This window comes from Chelon labrosus (assembly GCF_963514085.1).
Source record: "Chelon labrosus genome assembly, chromosome: 14".
NCBI classification, from domain to species: domain Eukaryota; kingdom Metazoa; phylum Chordata; class Actinopteri; order Mugiliformes; family Mugilidae; genus Chelon; species Chelon labrosus.
Window position 1 is genome coordinate 20937066 of NC_140347.1, and position 23883 is coordinate 20960948.

The following is a 23883-nucleotide window of genomic DNA, read 5'->3' on the forward strand; positions in this document are numbered from 1 at the left end:
GATTGGCAGCTCTGTGGTGTGGATGGAACTGGACAGTTTAAAAGCATTGAATCTTATGCTGCTGCGTCACCCTTTCTCTTATTGGGCATTAAAAAGGTACATCTTATGTGGTAAAATAAATGTCTCAAGTCAAAGTATTATGAGCTAAAGTAGGTTTTACAGTTCTTCAGTACCTTACTGGGTGTAAATTCCTTCATTAATTTGAGCCTCTACTTCCAAAAGCCCCTCAGGGCCGACTACAGAGAAGCATTCCTATAACTTGATGTTGCTGCTGTCACAGTTCATTCATTTTAAAGGCTGTAGGCAGAATTTCCAGCTGTGCAACATTTTCTGGCATTTTTATGAACCTGCATTTAATACTGGTAGTTGGACCACAGCTGCATTAATCCTAAAATAACACAAGGTGATTACAAACTAGTATCAGCGTTCTACAACACCTTACAACCTTTTTTGATTTGAACTCTATTTCTTCTTTGGTGATTAGCGTCACAAAAACAAAGAGAAAGTCCTCTGGGATGAAAACATTTTTATAAAGCATTATATGCAAAACACACAGAATCTGGAATAATTACACACTTAACTCAAACATTTTTCTACACCCACAATGGATATAATGAGGTTAAAAAGGTGCCGTTGTGCTCATCAGCCACAATAAAAAACAGCCCTTTGCTGTAATATTACAAGTGGCTGACTGAAATTATTTACAGTGCGTTAAAGTATTGGTCAGAGTGTGTGGAATACACTGTATATTTGTTGGGAGGGGACAGCAAAAGGAAGGGACTAAAAACAATTCAGAAAAAGAAATGTAGCTGAAATGTTCAAGGATATTTCAAGTATAGATTCTTGCTCAACTGGAAAACTTCAAGGGGGATGTTTTGTGCTACTCCTCTACCCCAGCCACTTTTGTAGTGTCATGGAGCGAGGCACTTAACCCTGAGATGTTTCTGAAAAGAAAACAAAAGTTTGTACTTAGAGTTTGTAAAGACAAGTTTCTGATTCTGCATGGCTGAAACAACATACCTGTCCAGGAACAATAAAAATTGTTCTATTGCACATTGTCATGTCCCATATAATCCTTCTGTATCTACAATGTCCCCTCTTATTTTGAAATAATTTTAAATTCACTTCACACAAAGTTAAAACAGTACAAACAGTCTTCTTTGCACTTCCTAGGCTTCTCCACACAGGGTCACTGTTTCACACATGTTCACAGCCTCAGGCGCAGGTACCGCTTGAGTTTCTTCCACCTTCAAGAACAACATCACAAAGCATGGTCAAGGTTCAGTCATGCGATTCATTCATGTCGAGAATTAATTTCCATCTGAATATGTGATCTGGCTCGCTTATATCTGTTTTCACCTCTTGCTGTGTTCCATCTGTTTCTGCTGCAGATTCTAAGATAGCATTTCCCGTGTGGTGCAAACTCTTGTCCATGCTCTTGTTCATTAGAGTTTTAGAGGTCAGCTGTATGCCACCGTCTTTCTCTGATACACCTGTAGAGTGAAGTAAAAAAGTGATGTTGTGAATATGTGTAGTTCACATTCTGGAAAAAGAAACGTCATGAAGACTTACATAATGATGGGACTCATTTATGGGAATTAATAGTAAAACTGAGTGATCACAGGGTGGACATAAGAACCAGCAGTTAAGAATATCCACAGTGTGTTCATGAAATGTCACAGCCAGGGGCGAGTTTGAAGATTACATCACTTGATGATGGACTGAAACAAATCTTAGCTTGAAGTGTTAGCATGCTAACATTTGCTAATTAGATGATAAAGTTCAGGCACGACCAAAGCAAGTACTGGTGGGACATGAACGTCTGCGCCAAATTAAGTCAACGGCTATCAAGTGACTTCCCTCAAAATGTCCACCTAAACCCTACGCCTGAAGGACAAGGGACGCTGTGGACGTCCACATTTTAGCCAGAGAAGACAGATGAACAAAGGACAGGGGAACTGGACTGAGATATAGTCTGCCATCTGTTTACAGCACAGGCTTAACATCTGTCCCCAAAAGAAAGGGAAACACGATCAAAACAGGTTGCTCCAATTACAGGTGAGTATCTGGTCGTTACAGACACCAATCGTGTGAGTCTCATTTAGAACTGAACTGAACTGAACTGAATTGAACTGTCTTCACGAAACCCCACGATTTCTGTTGTTCTGTTTGTTTCAGCTTAGATTTATTTATTTATTTATTTTTAGATTTTTAGATTTACCTTCATTTAAATGAATGAAGTCAATACATGACATGGGGACCATGAATGTGCATACAAAATTTCGTGCCAGTCCTTCTAATGCACAGGTTTCAAACATACGGCCTGCGGGCCAAAAGTGGCCCGCCAGACAGTCTAATCTGGCCTGTGGGATGAATTTGCAAAGTGCAAAAATTACAATGAAGACATTAACATTATTTTTTCCAAAAAAAGTAACTGCTATTCCTAGGGTTCACACAATTTTATCAAGAGTTGTGGACATAACACAACATGGAGACATAAAACTACACAGAAATTGCAACTGTTTTTCTTAAGAAAATTATTATCTGGATAATCTTATCCGGTTGTTCAATACCTGTTTTGTAATAGTGCAGTTCATTAAACGTAAACACTTTCATAATGTTCTTCTTTGCACTAAAACACAGGGAAACATTTTTAGTTGTCGTTATTTATAGGTTAATATGCTATTGTGTCACTGGTCTGGCTCCCTTGAGATCAAACTGGGCTGTATGTGGCCCCTGAACTAAAAGGAGTTTGACACCCCTGTTCTAATGGATGCTGAGGTATGAGCTGATAGCTGAAAATATAGGGGCTCACCAAAGTGAGTAGGATTCCACCTCTAGGAAGCATAAATGCTTGTACAATTTAGGCAATCCACCCAAGAGTTTTTAGATATTTCAAACAACATATTCAACTGCAGGGTTCTTCAAAGTTTTTGCAGTAACAGTTCATATATTGTGGGGCGTTAAGGCTGTAGTCATATGTGACCATGAGTTGTATGTTACATAAATGGACAAATCTCCCTGTATGCTATGTACCATCTAACTTTCTATTAGTGACTGGTCAGCTATTTTTTAGGCAAACATTACAAAGGGGGTGTACATGCCTGACAGTGACTGGTGTTTGTGGAGACTGGGTCTGAACAGCTTCCAGACCTTCATGGTGGCTGACACCTCCTTATCTGCAGGTGGAGCTGGGTTATTGCTAGTGGGAGATGTTTTGCTGTTGCGTGTGGGAGGAGTGTCCATTGACCCCGCCCTCCGGATGGGGATGCGGCTCATGTGAGGCTGCAGCTCACACCTGGGAAGGGTCCAGAGAGGTTAACGTTTTCACCACTGCACATGACATGACATGAGGAAACAATATTAGAGCTGGCCTGGTGTAGCCAAACTCAACTCTTGTCAGAATATGAGTCTGGTAACACTTCTACAGACAAAAAAAAACAAAAACACTTTTGAATAGTCTTACAACCAGTCAGAGCCATTTTCTTGTAAACTAATTCAACTCCACGCCTCTCTGATGACATAAATGACTACATTGCTGTTACACCTCTGTTTGTTACCCCATAAAACACACACACATCATTTGATTGGCCAGGCAGAGCTTTGCAGGAGCATAATCAGTTCCCAATGGAGGGGTTCCAGGCCAACTTTCTGCCACGAAAATTTTGTGAGTGATGGAAGTTGGTCTGGTTTCCAATATATACTAAAGCTTTGTATTGGTGAGAATCTGGTGATGTGGTGACGATACATACACCAATCAGGCCTAATATTATGACCACCTTCCTAATATTGTGTAGGTCTCCCCTGTGCCTCCAAAACACTTGTGACTCATCAGAGAATGGACATGGGCCTTCTGAGGGTGTCCTGTGGTGTCTGGTAACAGAATGTTGTTAGTCCTCTGTGGATCATCCCACAGATACTTGATCAGTTTGGGATCTAGTGAATTTGAAGGCCAGGTCAACACCTTGTGCTGTTCTTCATGTTTTTTTGAGTTGTTCCTAAACTGTTCTTGCGTGTGTGCCTGTGTCAGGCTGCATCCTGCTGGAGATGGCTGCTGCCATCAAGGAGTGTCATTGCTATGGGGTGGGGGTGCTTGGTCTGGTCTAGGTGGGTGCTACATGTCTAAGTAACATCCACATGAATGCCAGGTCCAAAAGTTTCCCATGAGAACCTTGTATTGTCACAGTGCTGATGTTTTATCTATTTTTTTTCTTTTGTGTAAATTTTACATCATTAATTCTATTTTTGAGATGCCAACCCATAACATGAGAATGTTCCCAGATACACAGGAAAGATTGGACTTACTTGCTACATTTGATGGAGGTAAGGATGTGCTCAGGTCCCGAGTCTTTAGAAGTCTGTGACAGATGGAGACATTACAGCGAGAAGTCATAAACCAAGTGTGTATTGCATCTGCTGTACACTAGAAAAATTGGTAATTGAAGAAATGAGGCGATTTGCTCTGTGAGTGACCCGGCAAGGTAAGCTAACCTCTCTAACAGCCTCTGTGGGGTGATGAGTGATTGTAAGAGTTTGACACCCTTTTCCTCCACGCCCAGGACGCGTTGGCATTCTGGACCAGCCTGCAGAACTGGGTCCACCAGCCTGAAAGTCTGGACAGCTGATGCCTGTCGACCAGATGTAAATACAGGGAGTAGAGAGAGGAAAGGACGAAGAGTGGGTGGAAGAAGGGATATTAAGGAAGGAAAAACTTCTAAAACTTTAAATGTAACCCATGTACTGATGGCTGAAGGGTTATATGTCAGTGATGGGAAGAACTCGTCCCAACCAGTAATTTAACAAACTCTCAATCAATCTCCTAGGTTGGAAGCTGAAAAAAGAAAAAAACATTATTCATGCACAGTCCAAGGAGAGCAGAGGACCCACACACAGTACTTGCTTCACAAAGGGATAGTTTTTATTCCAGAGGTTAACAGAAAGGTAAAAGACAGAAGCACATTCAAGAAAGATGATAACTGTAAAGACATTACAGGGACAAACACATGACTGTAGTCTGGCATAGAAGGTTAGCACCACACTGAAGGAAACTGCACAATTCTCATAAGGGGTATAAAGCTGAAATACCTAGTGAGAATGTGACTATGCATACAGTGTTTCCACCTAAAGCTGATTTTGTTAGATAGATGAATAATCTATAAGACTGAAACAACTGGGACACAGGACATCAAAGATCACAGTGAGAAAGCTGAATACTACAGTACAGCACACTCTCTCCGTTTTGCGGAGCATTGATCTAAAATGAGAGCTCATAATACATCCTCCCCACTGTGCTGAGCGCAGTAGGCATAAGCTACATGCAAATCATCATAGCGATTTTAAAGAGCATGAAGATTTCACTCCCGGTGACTTCGTTTGCTGCAATTTCCCATTTTTCTCAACCTTCCCATTTATGTGAGAAGGGATGTTTCTGCTAGCCTAGCATAGCCAGACTCAAATGGATAGTCCTAGAACCAATCAGAGCTATTGTGGTGTCAACAAGTAAGACTCCACGGCGACTCCAGCTTTCTCTTCTGTCCGTCCAGCATAAAGCTCGCCACCAGACCAACTTTACCCCACAAAAACATTGTGGGTGGGGGAGGTTTGGGCTTACTTCCAAGCTATGTTTCTGCAATAGTTTTGCAACATTTGTACTTTTTTTTTTTTTTTTTTTTACAAAGGTCAACAAAAGAAAGAAATACGTTCCCTCAAGTTTAAGTTTTTATGTTTCGTTTAAGCATACAGTGTTTTTAATAAAGTTTCCCATTTTCAGTGCAAGTTTTTCCAGATCAACAGCAGATGAGAAGGCAAGATGGATACCCTACGAAATCACAATATGACCAGAGGCATGAAAACCTACTGATTACGAAAAAGCAAGGCACACCATAACTACAACGTGTCACAGCACTGGATCAGACAGTAGCTACAGTGAGGCAAGGTCAGGTTTTCTCAAAGCTATTTTGATCCAATTATTGAGCTGATTTACTTGCTTCTCATGAACCCTCACCAGGTCACAGATAATCTACCACTGCACCTTCAGTGAAACTAACAGGTCTGGTCCTACAACGCAGGCCTTTCGTCAAGTACTTGGACGAAAGCACACAAAACTGAATTACAGACAACGGTACAATAATTCCACAACCTATCAGCGAGGTTTATATATAAACCAATACAATGTGGTCATTTCTCATGTCTGCTAATACTAAATATACTGTATTAGCTTTGACCAGTCTACTACATATCTGCCATTTGCACAAGTAAAAACATCTATCTGCCATAATAAATAATGATCAACATGTTCTTCACCAGTTTCATGAAACATGTAATAAAATAAAATAAAAAACTACACTTTATTTTCACCAAAACCAATATGGAATCTTATTAGAAATGTATAAACACATTGACACTAGTTTGAATAGTTAATCAAACTTTTGGAACACTGAGCCATATAAATTGTATTTTAATCATATTGCTTGTCGGCCAACAGCTCCATAAAGAAACCCTTGATGCAACTCTAAGATTCCAACACCCGCTAGGATTTAATGATCCACACGAGGTGTCTGGCAGTAGGCTACTCTGTGAACATAATAACGTCACGACCAAAGCTGGTCTGACACTGGAATGGTACAGATTTCATAGTTATTACAGGATGAATCACTGATGCACATACAAAGATGAAAACAACAGACGCTTTAAAGGTAGTCTACTCAGCCTAAGTGAACTGACTTTGAAGGACTATAATGCAACGGTGCGATCAGTCTGCGACTTGCACTGTTTTACATAGGAATAGTAGGGTGAAATACACACACAATAAAAAGAAACAAAAGATAAGAAGGTGCTTTGAGTGATTTTACAGAAACTGACTAATTCTGCAAAAAAAACTTTCTCATATATAAAAATAAAACAAATAAATAATTCAAAATGAAAAGTGCAATACTGCAAAGGAATCTGATTTGTACACTGAAGCTGGTCATTAACAACAACCATTAAGATTTTGTGAACAAAAAGTAAATCTACTGGCAACGTATAATTCTGGCTACTTTCCAAAGATCAGCACAGTAATGTGGTAATGTGTCTTAACTTATTACTTGAATACAGACTGAAAAAGAAGCTTGCTCTGGATGTAATCCATATTAAAATATATCCAACATTCATACACACACCTACTATATATTCTGCAAATCCCAGGGGACAGTACAGGTTAGATAAGTTAGCAATGGTCCTCCTTCGCTAGACATATTCACACACTAACCACTCTTCCTAAGTTGAGAATTTTCACGAGAACTACACCAGGGTAATTGATTCAAAGTTGGTGGTAAAACGAACAAGTTTCAGTCATAGGTGAAATTAGAGAAACATTTTTATTCTCTATTGTATTAGTGAACTTAAGGGTAAATTTTGGTTACTTTTAAGTAGGGTTGTGGATGCAAAATGTATTTTAAAATGTATTTTATCCAGCTAAAACAGGGTCCATCTAAATAAATAAATTAATATCTAGTATTTAAGTGAAACTATATTAACATATTATGACCACTTTAACTATCCACCGAACGAGGAACTGCAGCTGTTACAGTACTCACTTTAAAGCCGCCACGACATCATTTTTATGTTGAAGAACTAGAGAGAATACCGCTGCCTTGATAGATGAGTTAGTTTGTGCTATTGTGTGATTTACACACATCAGCCTGGATCACAGTTATTATTAAAACACCAAAGCTACACAGCAGTAGAACAGCAACTCCTGTGTTCTCGAAGGTAAATTTACAGATTTTTTTTAATGGAGTCTGGAGGCTTGGATGAAAACATAGATAGTGGACCTTGTTTTATGTGGCTAAAATCCATTTTGTTGCTGACCCTGTACATTTATTGGCTTTTTGATAGCCCTGTAGGAAGCTGACTATGGATGTGTATACACAACCCCACTTGAAAGAAATCAGCCTGTCCCTTTAGAGGTGGAGAAAGCCATTTAATCCGATACACTTTTGCCAAATTCAGTGAATATCTCCCTACAGTCAGTTGACAAACCATTCTGTGTTGTGAAAAAAACTGTTTGTACACAGCCATGTTTCTGCAATTGGGGAACACATAAAGTGAAAATAATAACAATAAAGTAAAACTGTTCAAGCCAACCAGCAATAGGGGCCATCTGTGCTTATGCATAGGAAATAGGGAAAAAGCGAGGGAAAGGGGCCAGAGTGAGTGAGAGGAATGCAACAGAAGAAAACTTCTTCTTTCTCTGGAATGGCTTCCTCCACCTTTTAATGTGCTAATAATGTACGTACATGTAATAACTCAGATACATGGAGAGGAACAGAAATGTTTGAGGGAAAGTAAGAACTAGCACCAATGACGTTTATTTTAAGACTTACTCAATCTCAAACTTACTCTCTCTCACACACACACACACCCACATGGTCTCACAGCTTAGGTTAGATTCAGTCCGGGGTGGGCCCAGTTGGGGTGTTGGTGGCGGGTGGCAGGCTCTGAAGGAGCAGGGGACTCAGTTTGGAGAGCAGACCAGGGCGGGGCAGAGCCTGCAGGGAGGGGAGCAGGGTGGAGAGGCTGGGGGGCTGGAGGGAGTACAGACCTGTCATACTGACGGAGCCTGGGAGTGGACAGGAGCCTGCTGCACACACAGAGGAAGACGAGGAGGAAGAGGAGGAGGGGGGTGATAGTGGGGGATGGGTGGATGTGTGGCTGTTGCTGGGAGACCGTAGGATGGAGCGGTGGTGAGGAGGGCGTCTCTTCTCCTGAGGCTTAGTGTCTACAGAGAGGGAGACACACACGCACACCAGCTCAGAGACGTGCAGGTAGTGTGTGCTCACCCAAACATAGAGTGGTGACGGATCTCATCCTCTCGTTTTAGAGTCATGCACTGTGGCAGACAACAAATTAAAAGTGAGAAAATTGTTGGGACATGAAATCCAAAAACCAAATACAAAAGATGTTTTGGATCTGAATGTTTTAAGAAGTTTTAATCCAACAATAATTGGGTCTAGGTGCTTTAGAAGAAAACCAAAAAGTCATGAGTATTTTTTAGGATCGTGAGATGACAAAATACAATGTACAGCCAACAGCAGCAGGTCATGCTGAGGTCATGCAGGAGTCATGCTGGGGTCATGCTGAAATCTAACTAATACCAAGTCTGAGACCCATTTTAATGTGACCATTGCAGCAAACCTGGAGCTTACTGTCACACAGACAATGACACATCCACCAGCCATGAGCCGTTCTCAGCTCCAACAGCAGAAAGCGAGAGAGCACAAGAGAAATAGAAGACCAGAGAGTCACCCAGCCAGAGGCGATAGAACAGGCTAGCCAGCAAAACAGGCAGACGGTCGAGAGATCAACTTACCCCTGACTGGTCCGAGTGTCTTGTTGCCTCCACGTCCGCTACTGTGCATGCTGTTGTGCGTGCTGTTGTGCGAGCTGTTGTGCTGTGTGTGAGTTCGTGGTGGGGGGCAACCGAAAGTAAAGCTCGGGGAGCTGCGCATCTTTGGAGAGGGCGTCTGGCTGCTGCTGCTGTGGCTGTGGCTGTTGCAGCGAACACGGCTGAGGGTGTTCTCCGATGCTGATCCTGACAGACAGCTGCTCCACAAATCAGAGACAAAAGAACCAACAGTTATCTTTGAAAAGGGCTATTGAAGAGACGCGAGTTCTCTTTGGGTTTAATAAAGAGGTGTGTCTGAACTCACTTGTTGAAGCTCTTTGGTGGTGACACCTTGCTGCCATTGTGGTATATTCTTGGGGGAGGGTGAGCATTGACGTGCGTGTTCAGACCTTTGGTGTTGCGTACGTGCTTGAGGATCCAGGCTCGGAGATTTGCCAGGCAGGTGTGCTCAGACAGCACCAGTCGTGGCCAGGGGTTACACTCGGCCATATCCAGGGCAGAGATAGCCACAGCGCGTCCCACCTGATGCAAAACACCAACTGACTTTACTTAAGAAGCTGTGACGTGATCTTCACAGGTATTGCGGTTGTCAAATTTCAAAGATGCATAAAAATAAAAATAAAAAGCCCGTGCAAGAAATTACAGATTTGAAATGTGACTTCCTACCTGCTCAAATATTTCTGGAGTGTATTTTGGAGGGAATGATGGAGGTGGAGGAGGGGTTGCCCGTCCGTTGTCATGGCAGGCAGGAGGAATAGTGTTCATGGTTTTTCCTGTGTTATAGTTGCACTCCAACGTGTAACTGGTGGGTACCCAATAACAGAAACATGACAAAAATACATTTATTGACATTCCAGGTAATGCAAAGAGAAAGAAATAGTAGTTAAAACAAAAAATCCTTGTTTTTGCAAGTTAATTTGCACTGGATCCACATGAAGAGCATTTGGACCTTAGGACACAGCTGAGTTAAAGCACGGTCAATCACATTTATTTTGATCCAGACAAAAACTGATTTGATGATGTCTGACCTGTGAAGCAGCCCTATTGCCTTGTGAATGGCCACCCGACCGCTGCCTTCTTTAGACTGGCCGTCTCTCTTGTCTCGTGCATACATGTTTTTTTCTGAGAAGTTACAGCCCAGGAAATCAAAGTGTGCAGAGTTCACAGCTATCAGCCTCGGATACAGCATGTTCTCTACCTTTAAAGAGACAAAACCAATGTGTCAATGGCACAGCAAATAGAAATCTGACAAAATAAATATGTTGCTGAAAACAATGAATTGAACATTATTTGTTTATATTTTTCCAAAACACTGCAGAACGGAGGCAATTAAAATGTAATAGTAATAGCTAATAATTCACCTGCTGGCTCTCATCAGTAAGGCTATTTCCATACATGAAGCATCCACGTTTTGAGGCATGTCCATGTAAGTCCACGTAAAATGCAACGCCTCCCTCACGGGGCGGCACTAATTCTCGTTCCTCCACCTGTGGTGCAGTTACCTCTACTGCAACAGAAGCTAAAGGAGCTACAGGCGCCACCGTCTCTGGTGAGCTCGAGGAGATATTCTGATCTCCTTTCCCCATGTCTGTAGTGGCCCAGGAGTTTTCCTCCATCACCATGGGAACATCTGGCTGCGCAGGATCTGCATCTTTCTCTGCATTTCGTTGGTTCAAGCTGACTTCAAGGGCAGAGAGGGGAGGAGCTTGATGCTGATTTGCGGGTTTAATGTTGAAGGGCGTAGGCTGTGAGTGTGGGGGGCTGGTGCGGTGAGTGCTGGACTGTGTACTGTACAATCGGTTGTGTGTGTGGTGGTAGAGCAACAGCGCTTTGGCTGCATAGATGGAAGGGTGCAGCTCAGGGCTGGGGTTCAAGTATTGTCTGTTCAAGTTCACACCCCTGGAATCGGTTCTTCGAAAAAAGAGAAAGATGGCAACATTAAAAACTGCCTTTTATCATTGTCATGACAAAGTACAACAGAAAACCTATTGCAACAGATGCACCCTATGCTGCACTTCAATGAAATTAAGTTATTACATGCTGGTATTAAGGTAAAGCAGAGATGCTACAGCTGTACATAGATTTGATCATTCAAAGTAGAGACAGCGCACACTGAAACACAGAAGAAGCACTGTCACTGTTCATTTATAAGCCCTATACATCATTATCTGACACACAGTGACGCAGGCTTAACCTGCATCCACTGAAAGGGTCAACATGTGTCATCCGACCTGACTCTTACAACCTCCTCATGACGATTATGTTGATGAAAGTGCTCTTAAGTCACCAAACTGCAGTCAGTTTTCTGTAGTAACTTAATTTCTTAAGGTTTCTACATTATGCTTGTAAAACTTGATCTCTCGGTTACATTTCCCCTGGAAATAGTTTATTTAAAATATTTTATTGGCCATATATACAGATGTATGGGTTTCTTATATGCTTTTAAATGTACGCTATGCAAGACAGGAAGTTGCAATGCAGCAATACTCAATGGAAGATAATTCCACCTAAAGTTAAATGAAAACCTATGAATATTTGTTCAATTCTGTCATATTTACAGACATAAAAAAAAAAACACTCAATCTTGTTATATCCTTTGCCATATCACTATGTACTGCATGTGTGTCTCATGTATAAAAGAGGTCTAAAATGTCCACTATGAAGTGATACCAGTGCACTACAATGCAGATGTGGAGCCCAACTCTGTGTTTTCTTGTCTTTACCTGTTGACTGATCGGCTTTGTGTTCTGGCTAAAACCACAAGACAACAACACTGCTGATTATCTCGTCTCTCAGTTAACACTTACATGGATAACGTCACCGGCCACATCAATGAGCACTTCAACTGTGACTCAGACATAAAGTAGCTAGTATGCTCACAGAGTTGTAATTTTTGTCACTCGTAGTGTGAATCCGGAATATGGAAACATTCTCACTAGCAGCAATAGTGCAACACGCTACGATACATTTTCAATGGATGTTGGTGATATTAAAGGTCACTTGTTGCTACGTGATGGGTGAGACACAATACATATTCAAGTTGAGCTGGCTTCAACTTTTTTTCAATGCTCCATTCATGTGGTGTGCATCAACCAATCACATAAAAGGATGATGTCATTACCAACATCAATGAGAATTTGAGCAGTGCTACAACTGCAAACGGGTTGGACCATCTGATGCATAATAGTGTTCATGTTGTCTTTACGAAATGGTCAGTGTAATCTACCAATATGCTAACTACATAGCTAGCTACACTGAATGATCAATAGCTTTCAAAGCTCCCCAGACTGCAGACTGTGGTGTTTAGCTTGTAAAAGACAGATTTTTTTGTCTAATCATCTGCCAATTATTAATTTGGAAGTGACTGCTCTTTTCAAGCAGTTTCTAGGCATGATAGACAAAAGATTAAGAGCTGTGCTGCATACTGCACTCATGATAATTACTGGGAGAATGATTTAATTACAAATGACACACCCAAAAGACAAGGGTATAAATGTCAAGAGTCACATGATGCATACATTATGGAGAGGATGGTGAGATTTTTACCTGTAGTGTCCGCGGACAACCCCATCTGGGTTGAGCATGGGAATGAGCTTGAACACAAACATGTTACGCAGCACGTGTGCACGTGGGTCATCTCTTCTTAGAATTAAGTTGAGGAAACCGTTAAACACAAAGGATGAGGGGGTTTCTCCAGGATGCACTCTACTGCTTAGGAAAAACACCTGTGAAAACACGCAAGGGCGTCACGCTTTTGCCCATTATTAAGTGACTTATATGCTGTCATTAAAGGGGAATGATTGTGTGTTTATATATGACTGAGGAATTACCCTTTTGCAGGGGAAGCGGTGTGGTCTTGGAGTGGTGGTGTCAGGAAACAGCTTAGGCAGACGGGCTTCTCTTTCATCCTTCATCCCGTTGCAGTTGGTCACAGTGAGCAGGTCCACCCTATTTCCATCTAGAGAGTGGCACAGCAACTCCCTATGGTAATACACAGTGCCTGGTGCACTAGTGGGAGCAGCCACGAAAAGAGATTGGTAGAAAAGAATTACACTGCCAAGTAAAGTACCCTGAATAACAAACGATTCAAACAACATGTACTGTGTGTTTGTGTGGGTGAGGCATTTGTGTATCTTTGTGTTTTACCTGCTCGGACTGAGTTGAGCAGCATTGGGGTAGTTCTCATCTAACTGCTGCAGCATCTCCTGGCACTCACTGTAAGAGAACGGGTAGCAGAAGGAGAAGTAGGTGGTTGCCCCTCGCACTTCCGTCACTCGGTGAGTGAATGAAAGGATGAACTGGTTATCCACAATCTGGAAAGCAGCAGAAGACCGGAAGAGGAAACATATTATTAGAAAGATAATAATAGCCCGACTGACAGTACTCTGCTCATCGCCCTCCTGATGTCCGTATCCTCTCCTTGACGGGCTCAGTGTGTGTGTCTGTATATACCTTAGATGTGGGTCTGTCCCGAATCCTTTCCCACCGGTTTTTGCCAGGTAAAGTGCGTACGAGAGGAGCCATGCCCTGGCTGTAGAGCTTCCTCTGGTTGTTCATGTTCATCACATTGATCTTCAGTAATTTGCCAGGTGCTGCTCCCCGCACACTGAAGTAAAACCATGATCTAAAAACAAACACATGACAGGGGACACAGTAAGGATTGTGTGCAAATAAACACATTATCTAAAAAGAAACATTTTTCATGCCATCTGTATTGACTGTATTTCTGTTAGTCATGATGCTCCTTGTCTTTGCCAGGACATTTTGTAAATTAGTTCAAGAGTTTTTATCTTGGTTCAATAATGGTTCTTAAACATACCTGCTAAAAAAAGAGATTTCTTTTTTTTGTTTGTTTTTACCTGTTTCCATTCTCATGCTCCGTGCCTGCGCAATCTGGCTGCGTCCATACGTTGAACTCATAGTCAGGGGTAAGGTTTGACCCTGAGGGGGAACTCCCACTAGAAGCTGTGTCAGAGGGAGGGCTGGATTTGTCTTTCTCCGCCTTCTCCACACGTGCCAGGTTCCCTGAGTCAAACTTGGAGCTAAACACAATATTACCAAAGCGAGCCTCCATGGCTCTTAACTCCGGCCTCTCTCAGTTTTCTGCCCTCAGCTTGTTTGTGAAGTGCCAGTTGGAGGTCTGACATAGACAACCTGTGATGGAATCAGGAAAAACAAACATCTTATTACTCTGAAAAAGAAATGTGGCACTCTCTAGTCTTGCAGAATGCAGACTACTACATGAATATATTGTATTAGCTTCTAACTGGGGAGACTAAATCATATTTCTAAATGATTTCTGTATCAGTGGCTGGAGTTAAAACTTATAAGCAAGCATAAAGATACTGCATGAATGGTCGCAGTAAAAAGTTTAACTGGCATATGCCACTGTAGATATCTGCAAATCAGATATAAGAACAACAGATACTTTTAAGCTCCAAGCAAAACTATCTTCGGTCTTACAATTTGTTAATCATCATGTAATTAGACTGCATACTCACTTACCTATTCATTAGGGACACCAGTGAAAACCAGTGTATTGAAATGTGTGTAACAGTGTGCTGCACTAAATCCTCTATTACATCTTCTCTTACAGTTTACATGGAAACAGTGTCAGAAAGGTGACAATTCACCCGTATGATAATTTTGGATGATATCGTTAGTGGTGCTGTTACACTGGATTGAATTAAAAAGAAAATTGACTAAAAACAGAGATACACTGACTGAAGTGGTGTGGTCAAAATAAAAGAAAAACGTGTCAGTACAGTACAATAAAGTTCAACAGTGCTACAAATGAAAACACCGGTGAACCAACAGGTCTCTCTGTTATTTTAAACAAATGCTGAATACCATAGGATTGAAGAAGCTAAGGTTTAGTGCAGGATATTAGAATGTATTTGTTTTTTTACTAACGTACCTAATGAAGTGGCAAGTGACTGTCCATGACAATGCAAACGTCTCTTAGAGGCAAATCAACACATAACAGCGACACCCCCAGGGCCGTGCATGAAACTACAACCATGGCCACAACCAACAACATACATTTTCTACAAACCCAATGTTAGCTCCATTCGTGTACACCCTATCACTGCTGCATGACTGCTAGCTTATCATTTAGGATAGCGAGGCTGCACTTCAATAATGGTCCTGTTTCTAGATTTAAACCAGAAACACAATAACAACCCCAGCTGACCGAAAAAAAAAAACGAGCTCATAGTGAAAGGGGGAGTGAAGGGGGAGTGAAGTAACGGCAACACTCGTCATACTAAATGCTTTTCGTTTCACATTATTTAAGCTAAATTGCATTGCGCTAGCTAATATTTACTAATACGGTAGTCTAGGTGGTCAATGTCATACCGTAAATGTTACACACAGCTAATGACGCTAGCTTACGTCTCTAAGCTACTGAGGCTAACCGAACTAGCAGTCGTTGCTCGAAACACACTTTTTGACGAATGCACGGTTTTTCGTCTTTAAATCGCCGCTACATGCAATGTGCTCCAGTGCCTTTACGTGAAAATAGGAATTAAAAGTCTTACAGGGCTATTTACGGCAGATGTCCATTTTTGTTTTCATCGTCCTTCTCAACCCTCAATTCATCAGTGCTGCGTTCAGGTTTCTCTGGAGAAATGACGCTGCCTGGAAATTTCCCTGTCGCTATGTAACATGTAACAGGGTGTTTACTTCCGATCTGGCGACCATTGTATTATTAAACTAAGCTGTAAAACTCATTCTGTGTTTTCGTCTAATTTTCTACAGTTAAAACATAGGGCCTAATGAAAAACTATAATTGTAAACGCATAATAGCATGGTAATTAAGTGACAAAATTAGTTGTTAGAAGCTATTGGAGCTTATGTAGGTGGCTATACAAAATACACCACGCCATCAGCAAATGCAATAAGAACTAAAACAACATATTGTAGAAAAAGTAGAATAGGAAGAATACAAATCAGATCAGAAAACTCTAAACCCAAGATAAATACACAATGAAAAACGAGACCTCCTTTCTGACCCCGAAGTTAGCAACATATGTGACTCCATTAGTTGATAATGATTACAGAAGTATTATGCCTAAACAGAAAACACTGAAAAGTCTCATCTACACAGAAGTCCTGCACATTGCATCCTCACCAAAACCCCACAGTCAAAGGTCAAAGGTCACTTCCTCTGGTCAGAGTTTACCAAAATCATTAACAGGTTTGAACAGATTTGTAACAAAGAAAGAAGAAACTGAAACTAAGGCGACTGGACTTGTTGAGTGTCTTCTAGACGTTACTCATTTAAGGGGCTTTTTTAGTTGTACCTGACTGGTGGGGAGTTTAGGTTTTATTATGAACAGCCGTGGGTAGTGCACACCGGAAACTCCCACCCTTACACACCTTACAAGTAACTTACAAGATAAGAACAAAATTGTCTCATAATAACACATTAACAATAACACACATAAAGAAAACAAAAGACATTTGGCAAGTAGTAATTTGAAATAAAAACTAGATGTTGAACTCGAGCGACTTGACTTAATAAATGATTCTCCTGCCTACATTACTGCCAATGTTTAGATAGATAGACGACTTTATTGATCCCTTTGGGAGGTTCCCGCAGGGAAATTGACATTTGTTTGACGTTTGTGCAGTGGTTATTTAAGACAAGGCTGGTTTTAAAATTCTTCTTCACGTAATCAATGTTGGAAGTTGGTCTGGTTTCCAACATATATTAAACCTTTGTATTGGTGATCCGATACATACACTGATCAGGCATAACATTACGACCACCTTCCTAATATTGTGTAGGTCTCCCAAAACAGTTGTGACTCATCAGAGAATGGACATATGTCCATATGGACCTTCTGAGGGTGTCCTGTGGTGTCTGGCAACAGGATGTTGTTAGTGGGGGCCTTTGGGTCCTTTGGGTTGAGGGCAGGGGCCTCTGTGGATCTGACTTGCTCCAGTGCATCCCACAGATACTTGATCAGTTTGAGATCTAGTGAATTTGGAGGCCAGGTCAACACCTTGTCCTGTTCTCCATGTTTTTTTTTAGTTGTTCCTAAACTGTTTTTGGGTGTGTGCCTGTGTCAGGCTGCATCCTGCTGGGGATGGCTGCTGCCATCAAGGAGTGTCATTGTCATTGGGGGTGGGGGTGTCTGGTCTGGTCTAGGTGTGGTACATGTCTAAGTAACATACACATGAATGCCAGAGAGCCCCCCCCCCCCAGCCACACAAACTGGAGATAAGTAATCTGCTAGATAAGTAATCAATAACAAGTAGCCATAAAGTCCAGAAACAGTCAGCTAAAAAGTGTAGGCTCAACATTACAAATGTTGTTCAATATTTTCATTTTTGCTGAAAATCCAGCTGTGTATTTATCATATGGGGTTTTGCTCAGTGTCATTATTCAATGCTCCTGATCACTGATGATTTGATATTTTTGCATAAGCATTTTTCTTATTTTCCTTAATTCCTTGAAAAATGGAATTACGAGTATTTATTGTGTTGTTTATGACTGTGGTCATACTGACAGAAAGTGTGTCACCTACACTACAGTCTGGTGCAACTGCTAGCTTTGATACTTTGCTTTGTAAAGGTGCATTGGTCCATAATGTTTTCATGAAGTAAAATTCTCAGTTTGTCAGCTGACCTAAACTATGGAGTTTAAAATGAGCTGATGTGACATATTAAAAAATGCACTTGTTTTTTGAAATAAGATTACATGATGAGAGCTGTATACTGTCTATGGATGAGAGACACAAACATATGAATGAATGGAGTGTATTTCAGCAGCAAGTTTAAATTAAAAAAAAAAAAAAAAAAAAAGGCTAAATCCATTTAATTTGGAATAGAAATGTATTACTTGCCTTGGGATAGATTGGCGTCCTGTCCAGGGTGTACCTACCCCGCCTCTCGCCCGATGGCAGCTGGGATAACCTCCAGCCAGCCTTCACAGGACAAGCGGTTACAGAAGATGAATGAATGAGTTAATTAATTTATTACTTGATTCTAAATTGTCCGTTGGTGTGCATGTGAGTGTGAATGGTTGTCTGTCTCTCTGTGTTAGCACTGCAGTAGACTGGTGACCTGTCCAGGGTGTACCGCGCCTTTCGCCCGATGACGAGACCGCCCGCCGCGGCCCTTCACCGGACAAGCGGTTAGAGAAGATGAATGAACGAACAAATATTACTTGCAGAAATATTTCACTCTATGGGTCCCAGATAGATGGAGCCATGTTTATTAGTAGTGGCAAATGAGTTAAAAATCGTTTTTATGAGAAAACTATTTTGCTGGGTATCATTTTGGTAAACGGAACGGTGCCAATAGAAAATGAAACATTGTGAATTATGTATTTATCACATTAAACTGAGGAATGAGACCTTAGAACTCTGCAGTGGGTGATGTCGTTGTTTTCAGTTGTAACGTCCATTAACTGATGGTTATAACGGTTATAATATAATAATATAATGAGGGCGCCCGTTACAAATCTGTACAAATCTCATCTTGTCCCTCTAAGTGTGTGAGCTGAACTCCTTTCGCTGTGTTTTACTCGGAGAAAACGAGACATTTCCCAAGACACGATGCCGACGTCCAAGCAAACGTGTTTTGCGACAACGGCTCTTTGGTGAGTACTTTTCTTGCTTTTTAGTCGCTTTTAACTAAGCTAAAATATAAGCTAATTCATCAATACAGGACATGTGAGGCCTTGTTTAATCTGTTTTTGTGATATTGTAAATGTTTTGGATTTGGTTTTGTTTCCTGCCTTATGATGGAACGACTGCACATGTTTTGCACAGTTTATTTCAGATTTATTGGCACAGTTAGCGCTTAGCATTAGCTCTCAAGTATCATTTTTTCTTTATACCATCTGAATAGTGCATTTAAATTCTTTATTATTATTATTATTATTATTATTATTATTATTTTCAGGCCAAACAACAGCCAAGAATTAACATCCTCAGGCTTTTCCAAGTGCTATGGGATCACCAGTCCCATCTGCAGTGATTTTCCTGAGGAGGATGAATTGATCCAGACCAGAAGACTCAGCGACACCATGAAGTGTTATGATGTGTATGAGAATTACTTGGAGCTTCAGCACAGGTATGATGCATCTATTACCCATCTCACCTTGGGCTAGACTAGCTACAAAATGTTTTATTTGCAGAGAGCTGGTCATGAAGAGACTGGAGTCACTCTTTAATGTGTGGCTGCAAGAAAAGTGTGAAGAAATGGTAAGAAACTGTTGATACCCTTTTCTATAATATTGGTCATATGATACTGAAGAGATGTAGTTGAATAGACGGTACAGTTTTATTATTATGCTTTTTGATTTTTAGAATATACCTGAAGTGGTGAAAGACAAGATTGGAGGCAAGATCTTCCCGTTTGGCTCCTATCATCTGGGAGCGTACTCTAAAGGTAATTCCTCACCTTAACTCAATGCACTTTAGAATAGTTTTTTTTGTTCATCAGCTGTTACTCATCATCTCCTGTGGTGTATATACAGCAGTAATGGCAGTAGTTGTCGATTTTCCTGACTTTCCTTTCATACGAATGGGTGTTTTTTTGACAGGTGCTGATATCAACGCTCTCTGCATTGGCCCAGGACTTCTTGAGAGGAAAGACTTCTTCACCTCCTTCCGTGAGAAGCTGAGAGCTCAGAAGGAGGTCAAAGACATTCATGTCTTCTATGTAAGTGATTCACTTAATACATGATGGAGTGTAATTTTCTCCTTGTGGTGCAAAAGACTCACTATATTGTTCTCCGTAGGCCACTGAAGAGGCGTTCGTCCCTGTCATCAAATTGTCCTATGATGGGATAGACGTAAAAATAAAAAGATCCACTGTCTACAGTATTATGCTATAAAATCAAAAAAATTTTGTTTGCATATGTCTAATATTTTTTTGTTTCCTGTTACTTTCTAGATTGATTTAGTCTTTGCCTGCATTCAACAGAGAAGCGTTCCTGAGAATCTGGACATTCTCGATAACAACATGGTGATAGATGAGCGTTGCATAAGGAGTCTCAACTGTAAGCATTCGATTAAAAACCCTAAAACCCTGCAGTATTACTACCCAGACAACTCTACTCGGTTTGCTCTTTTCTACAGTGACTGTTTCCATACTCATTCTTAATTTATTTTTTTTTTTCTATTTTTTTTTCTGTAGGCTACAGAGTTACAGAGGAGCTCATCAGACTTGTGCCAAACATTTACACCTTCAGGGATACTTTGAGAGCCATCAAGCTATGGGCTAACCGTGAGTTGAACACACGGGCCTAGTTAAGCTGGGTATTCGCGGAGCAGACTGTGAATGAGTGGGTGAAATATTGCTGCCTTGTGGTGACCTTCATTCAAAACATGTGAAATGAAGTGCTTTTCTTTCTGCGATTTTATTTTAGTTTCTGTTCAGAAGAACACTCAAAACTCCACGTAGTGCAATATTAGACATAGTATTTAGTTTACCAGGCCTCAGGTTTTTCCAGTGTCCAGTTTTTCCAGCTCTCACCAAAATTCAAGGATTGTAGAAAAAGTCAACACACTGGAAAAACTTTTGTCTCCCACTGATCATCTTACATTGCTTTTTACTTAAAAACAATGTCAATATTTCTTGCACCACTAGTCAGCAACTGTCTCACATATGTGTAGATGCACCAATGCCATGAAATGACTATTCAAAATGTGACGTTATAAAGTCAAATTTGATTAAAAAGTTTCTTGGATGTGTGGTTAGGTCTCCTGTTTGACAGATGTAGACCTTGTCTTAATCCTGCTTTGTGATACCATTAGGAAGCAGTGGGAATGTGACAAAAAAACAGAGCTATCCAGTATTTGAAACCTCTCACTTGGTAGCAGGTTACAGTACAAGCTAGAGCAGACCATTGTTAGCCCACACTGTGCTCACTAAAGTCCTTTTTGTTCACATCCCCTTGATTCTCTTCAGGCCGTAACATTTACTCCAACACGCTTGGCTTCCTGGGCGGCATATCATGGGCTATAATGGTCGCCAATATTTGTCAGGGGTACCCATACTCTACATCGTCTACCATCGTGGCGAAGTTTTTCAAGATCTACTCCACATGGTGAGTCGTGCCTGCACGGCAGCCTTCCTTGTTAAAATGAAAGTGGAAATGTGGATGCTCGGTAAAATCTGCTGATCTGACAAAAATATCTTGTTCTCTGCGTCAGGAAGTGGCCGACGCCGGTTCACTTGAAGGATGTAGAAAACTGCTACTCCAGCCCTCACTTCTGGGATCCAGTGGTAAGGCCTCAGCAGGTCTTTCAGGATTTTAGCCTACAAATACAGAATCGCTAGCATGGTGTAGCCAGACTCAGAATATGAGTTAGTATGAGTTAGATGCTGTTACTCTTCTGTCCATTACCACATAAAGACCACCTAAATGATTTGATTGGCCCGGTCGATCTTTGCTAGGACATAATTAGTTCCCCACAGAGGGGAAGTTCAGACTGGCTTCCAAGCTTGCAGGCTATGGAATTGCACAAGTCAGTTAATTATCACCATCTGATGTGGAGGTTATTATTTTTGAAAAAGCATAGCTAAGCTGAAATATGCACTGTTCTTCTCTTCTAGGTCAATCTCAGAGACCGCTGCCACCTAATGCCCATCATCACCCCAGCATACCCATGCCAGAACACCTCAGTCAACGTGTCTCACTCCACCTTGACTATCATGAAGGGGGAGATCCAGCGGGGTATGTAGAATAGTCTCTTACCTGATAACCACTGAAAGCTGACAGAAAGAAAAAGCCGTGATCACAAAAAGGCACTGAAACTTCAATCAGTATTCTGTAACTGGAATACGTTTTAGGCCGTGTTACACTCGCAATTTCAGTGATTCTGTTCCACTGTTTCGCTTACTTTAACAAGATTTTCCTTCCTCATTCACAGGCCTTGGTATTGTTGAGGAAATCCAGCAGAAAAAAGCAAAGTGGTCCAAACTCTTAGAGAGCCCAGACTTTTTTGAGAAATACGAGTATGTATTACATGAAAATCGACATTACCCTTCATGGATTACACTTGAATACTCACTACATGAACTTTTTTGTATTAGGCCTTTTTCTGATTGTTCAACATTCCCTCCACACGAGGAAGAGCTTTGTATGTGTTGCCATAATGGAGCTACATATTAATGTATAAAACTGCTTCTAAAATTAATTATTATTTAATTAATTTTGAAGGTTATCGCCCACATAGTGATAGAATAAGATTATATATTAGTGAATATCTATGCTATGTTATTAGTGGTGTGCTATGGCCTGACTTGCTTTAAATATTGATCAGAAAGTCACTCAGTGGAAACTATGGTTAAATTCCATCATATGTACAAAGACACAATGCTGTGCTGCCTGTTACCATTGTTTTTGTCTTATGTTTCAAGGCATTACGTCGGGCTGAAAGCCTCTTGTGCTAGAGAGAGCCAGCGTCGGCAGCGTTGGTGAGCACACACTGCAAGGCAAACCTGCAACACATATCTCTGTAGATAATTTCACGAGAACACTTGAATACTTACTGTATCCCGTGCTTCTCTTTGAGTGAGAAAACTGGCTGAATATTTCATGCCCAGCTACTGCAGTGTTATCCTCTTCCTGAATTATTTTCTCTTTTGTTCAGGATTAGCCTGGTGGAGCTGAAAATCAGGCTTTTGGTGGGAACTTTGGAGAAAACTGAGCACATTTCCCTGGTGCATGTCAACACCGCATCCGCGATGACCGACGATAAGTAATAACACGTGTTTGCTTTTTCTTTTTGTAGCTGTACGTGCTTTTGTTTTTGTCCACTCACTGTCCTGTGTTTTTATCTGCTTCAGAGATGGACTGAGCACAATGTGGCTGATAGGACTTGTCTTTAATATGAAGACACCTAATGAAAAGTCCAACTCATACAATATGAAAGAATGTATTTTCTCCAGCCTGAAGTCCTTCACTGAAAATAGTACGTTTTTTTTCTTTTCAGATTTAGTAAAAAAAAACAAAACAGCAATGTTGTCTGAAATTACGACGCATATCTTTATTGGGTGCCGTTTCAGTCTACAGAATGGCAAAGAACTGCAATGTGTATGAAAAGGGGATGACCATATTGGCCACATACAAGGACAACCGAAAACCTCAACAGAAGCCCGGAGCGAGCCGCCCAAGCTGTGGAACGCCGCCACCTAGTTGCGTGCCACCTTTCAGTGCAAGAAACCAAGGCACAAAAAGAAATGACACGCCTCCGTTAGGCTTGCCCTACGAGATATTCAATGCTGACAAGGTTTGCAGTTTATAACAAATAGTTTTCAGTGTGAAAATGTCAGAAAATACTGCCAGCAGCCAGTTAGCTTATTATATATTGTCACATTTTATGTGATTGGGAAATAATCTGGTTCATGTGTAAAACTAAGACATAATGCTTTTAAACTTTTAATTATTAAACGTTATAATCTTGACAGAGGTAGCTGTGTCTTCCTGTTTCCTATCTTTATGCTCTCATCAATTTCCCATCTAACTTTCC

At 41.0% G+C, this 23883-nt stretch overlaps 1 protein-coding gene and 1 pseudogene across 4 annotated transcripts; one reads left to right on the forward strand and one right to left on the reverse strand.

Annotated features, from left to right (window-relative positions):
* Positions 1–133: 133 nt before the first annotated feature.
* On the reverse strand, positions 134–16010 carry agbl5 (AGBL carboxypeptidase 5). 3 transcript variants are annotated; one of them, XM_084559837.1, is made up of 18 exons: positions 15928–16010; positions 14248–14542; positions 13841–14012; positions 13535–13701; positions 13219–13396; positions 12935–13113; positions 10750–11299; positions 10417–10586; positions 10055–10190; positions 9693–9910; positions 9353–9585; positions 8585–8761; positions 4492–4628; positions 4306–4358; positions 3105–3298; positions 1360–1493; positions 1153–1247; positions 134–944 (listed from the first exon to the last, which is right to left on the reverse strand). In XM_084559837.1, the coding sequence occupies exons 2-17, from the start codon at positions 14460–14462 to the stop codon at positions 1170–1172; spliced, it is 2991 nt and encodes a 996-aa protein (XP_084415963.1). In that variant the 5' UTR covers positions 14463–14542; positions 15928–16010; the 3' UTR covers positions 134–944; positions 1153–1169. The 3 variants fall into 3 exon arrangements, with proteins under 3 accessions (XP_084415963.1, XP_084415962.1, XP_084415964.1); XM_084559836.1 differs by having other exon boundaries at positions 134–1247; XM_084559838.1 differs by lacking the exon at positions 8585–8761 and having other exon boundaries at positions 134–1247.
* Positions 16011–18490: 2480 nt separating this feature from the next.
* LOC311499848 (poly(A) polymerase type 3-like) lies at positions 18491–22515 on the forward strand (annotated as a pseudogene). The gene is made up of 12 exons: positions 18491–18530; positions 18891–18998; positions 19304–19474; positions 19539–19605; positions 19711–19792; positions 19947–20056; positions 20145–20198; positions 20300–20405; positions 20543–20632; positions 21317–21455; positions 21562–21634; positions 21965–22515. The product of its transcript is annotated as a poly(A) polymerase type 3-like (transcript).
* Positions 22516–23883: the final 1368 nt, after the last annotated feature.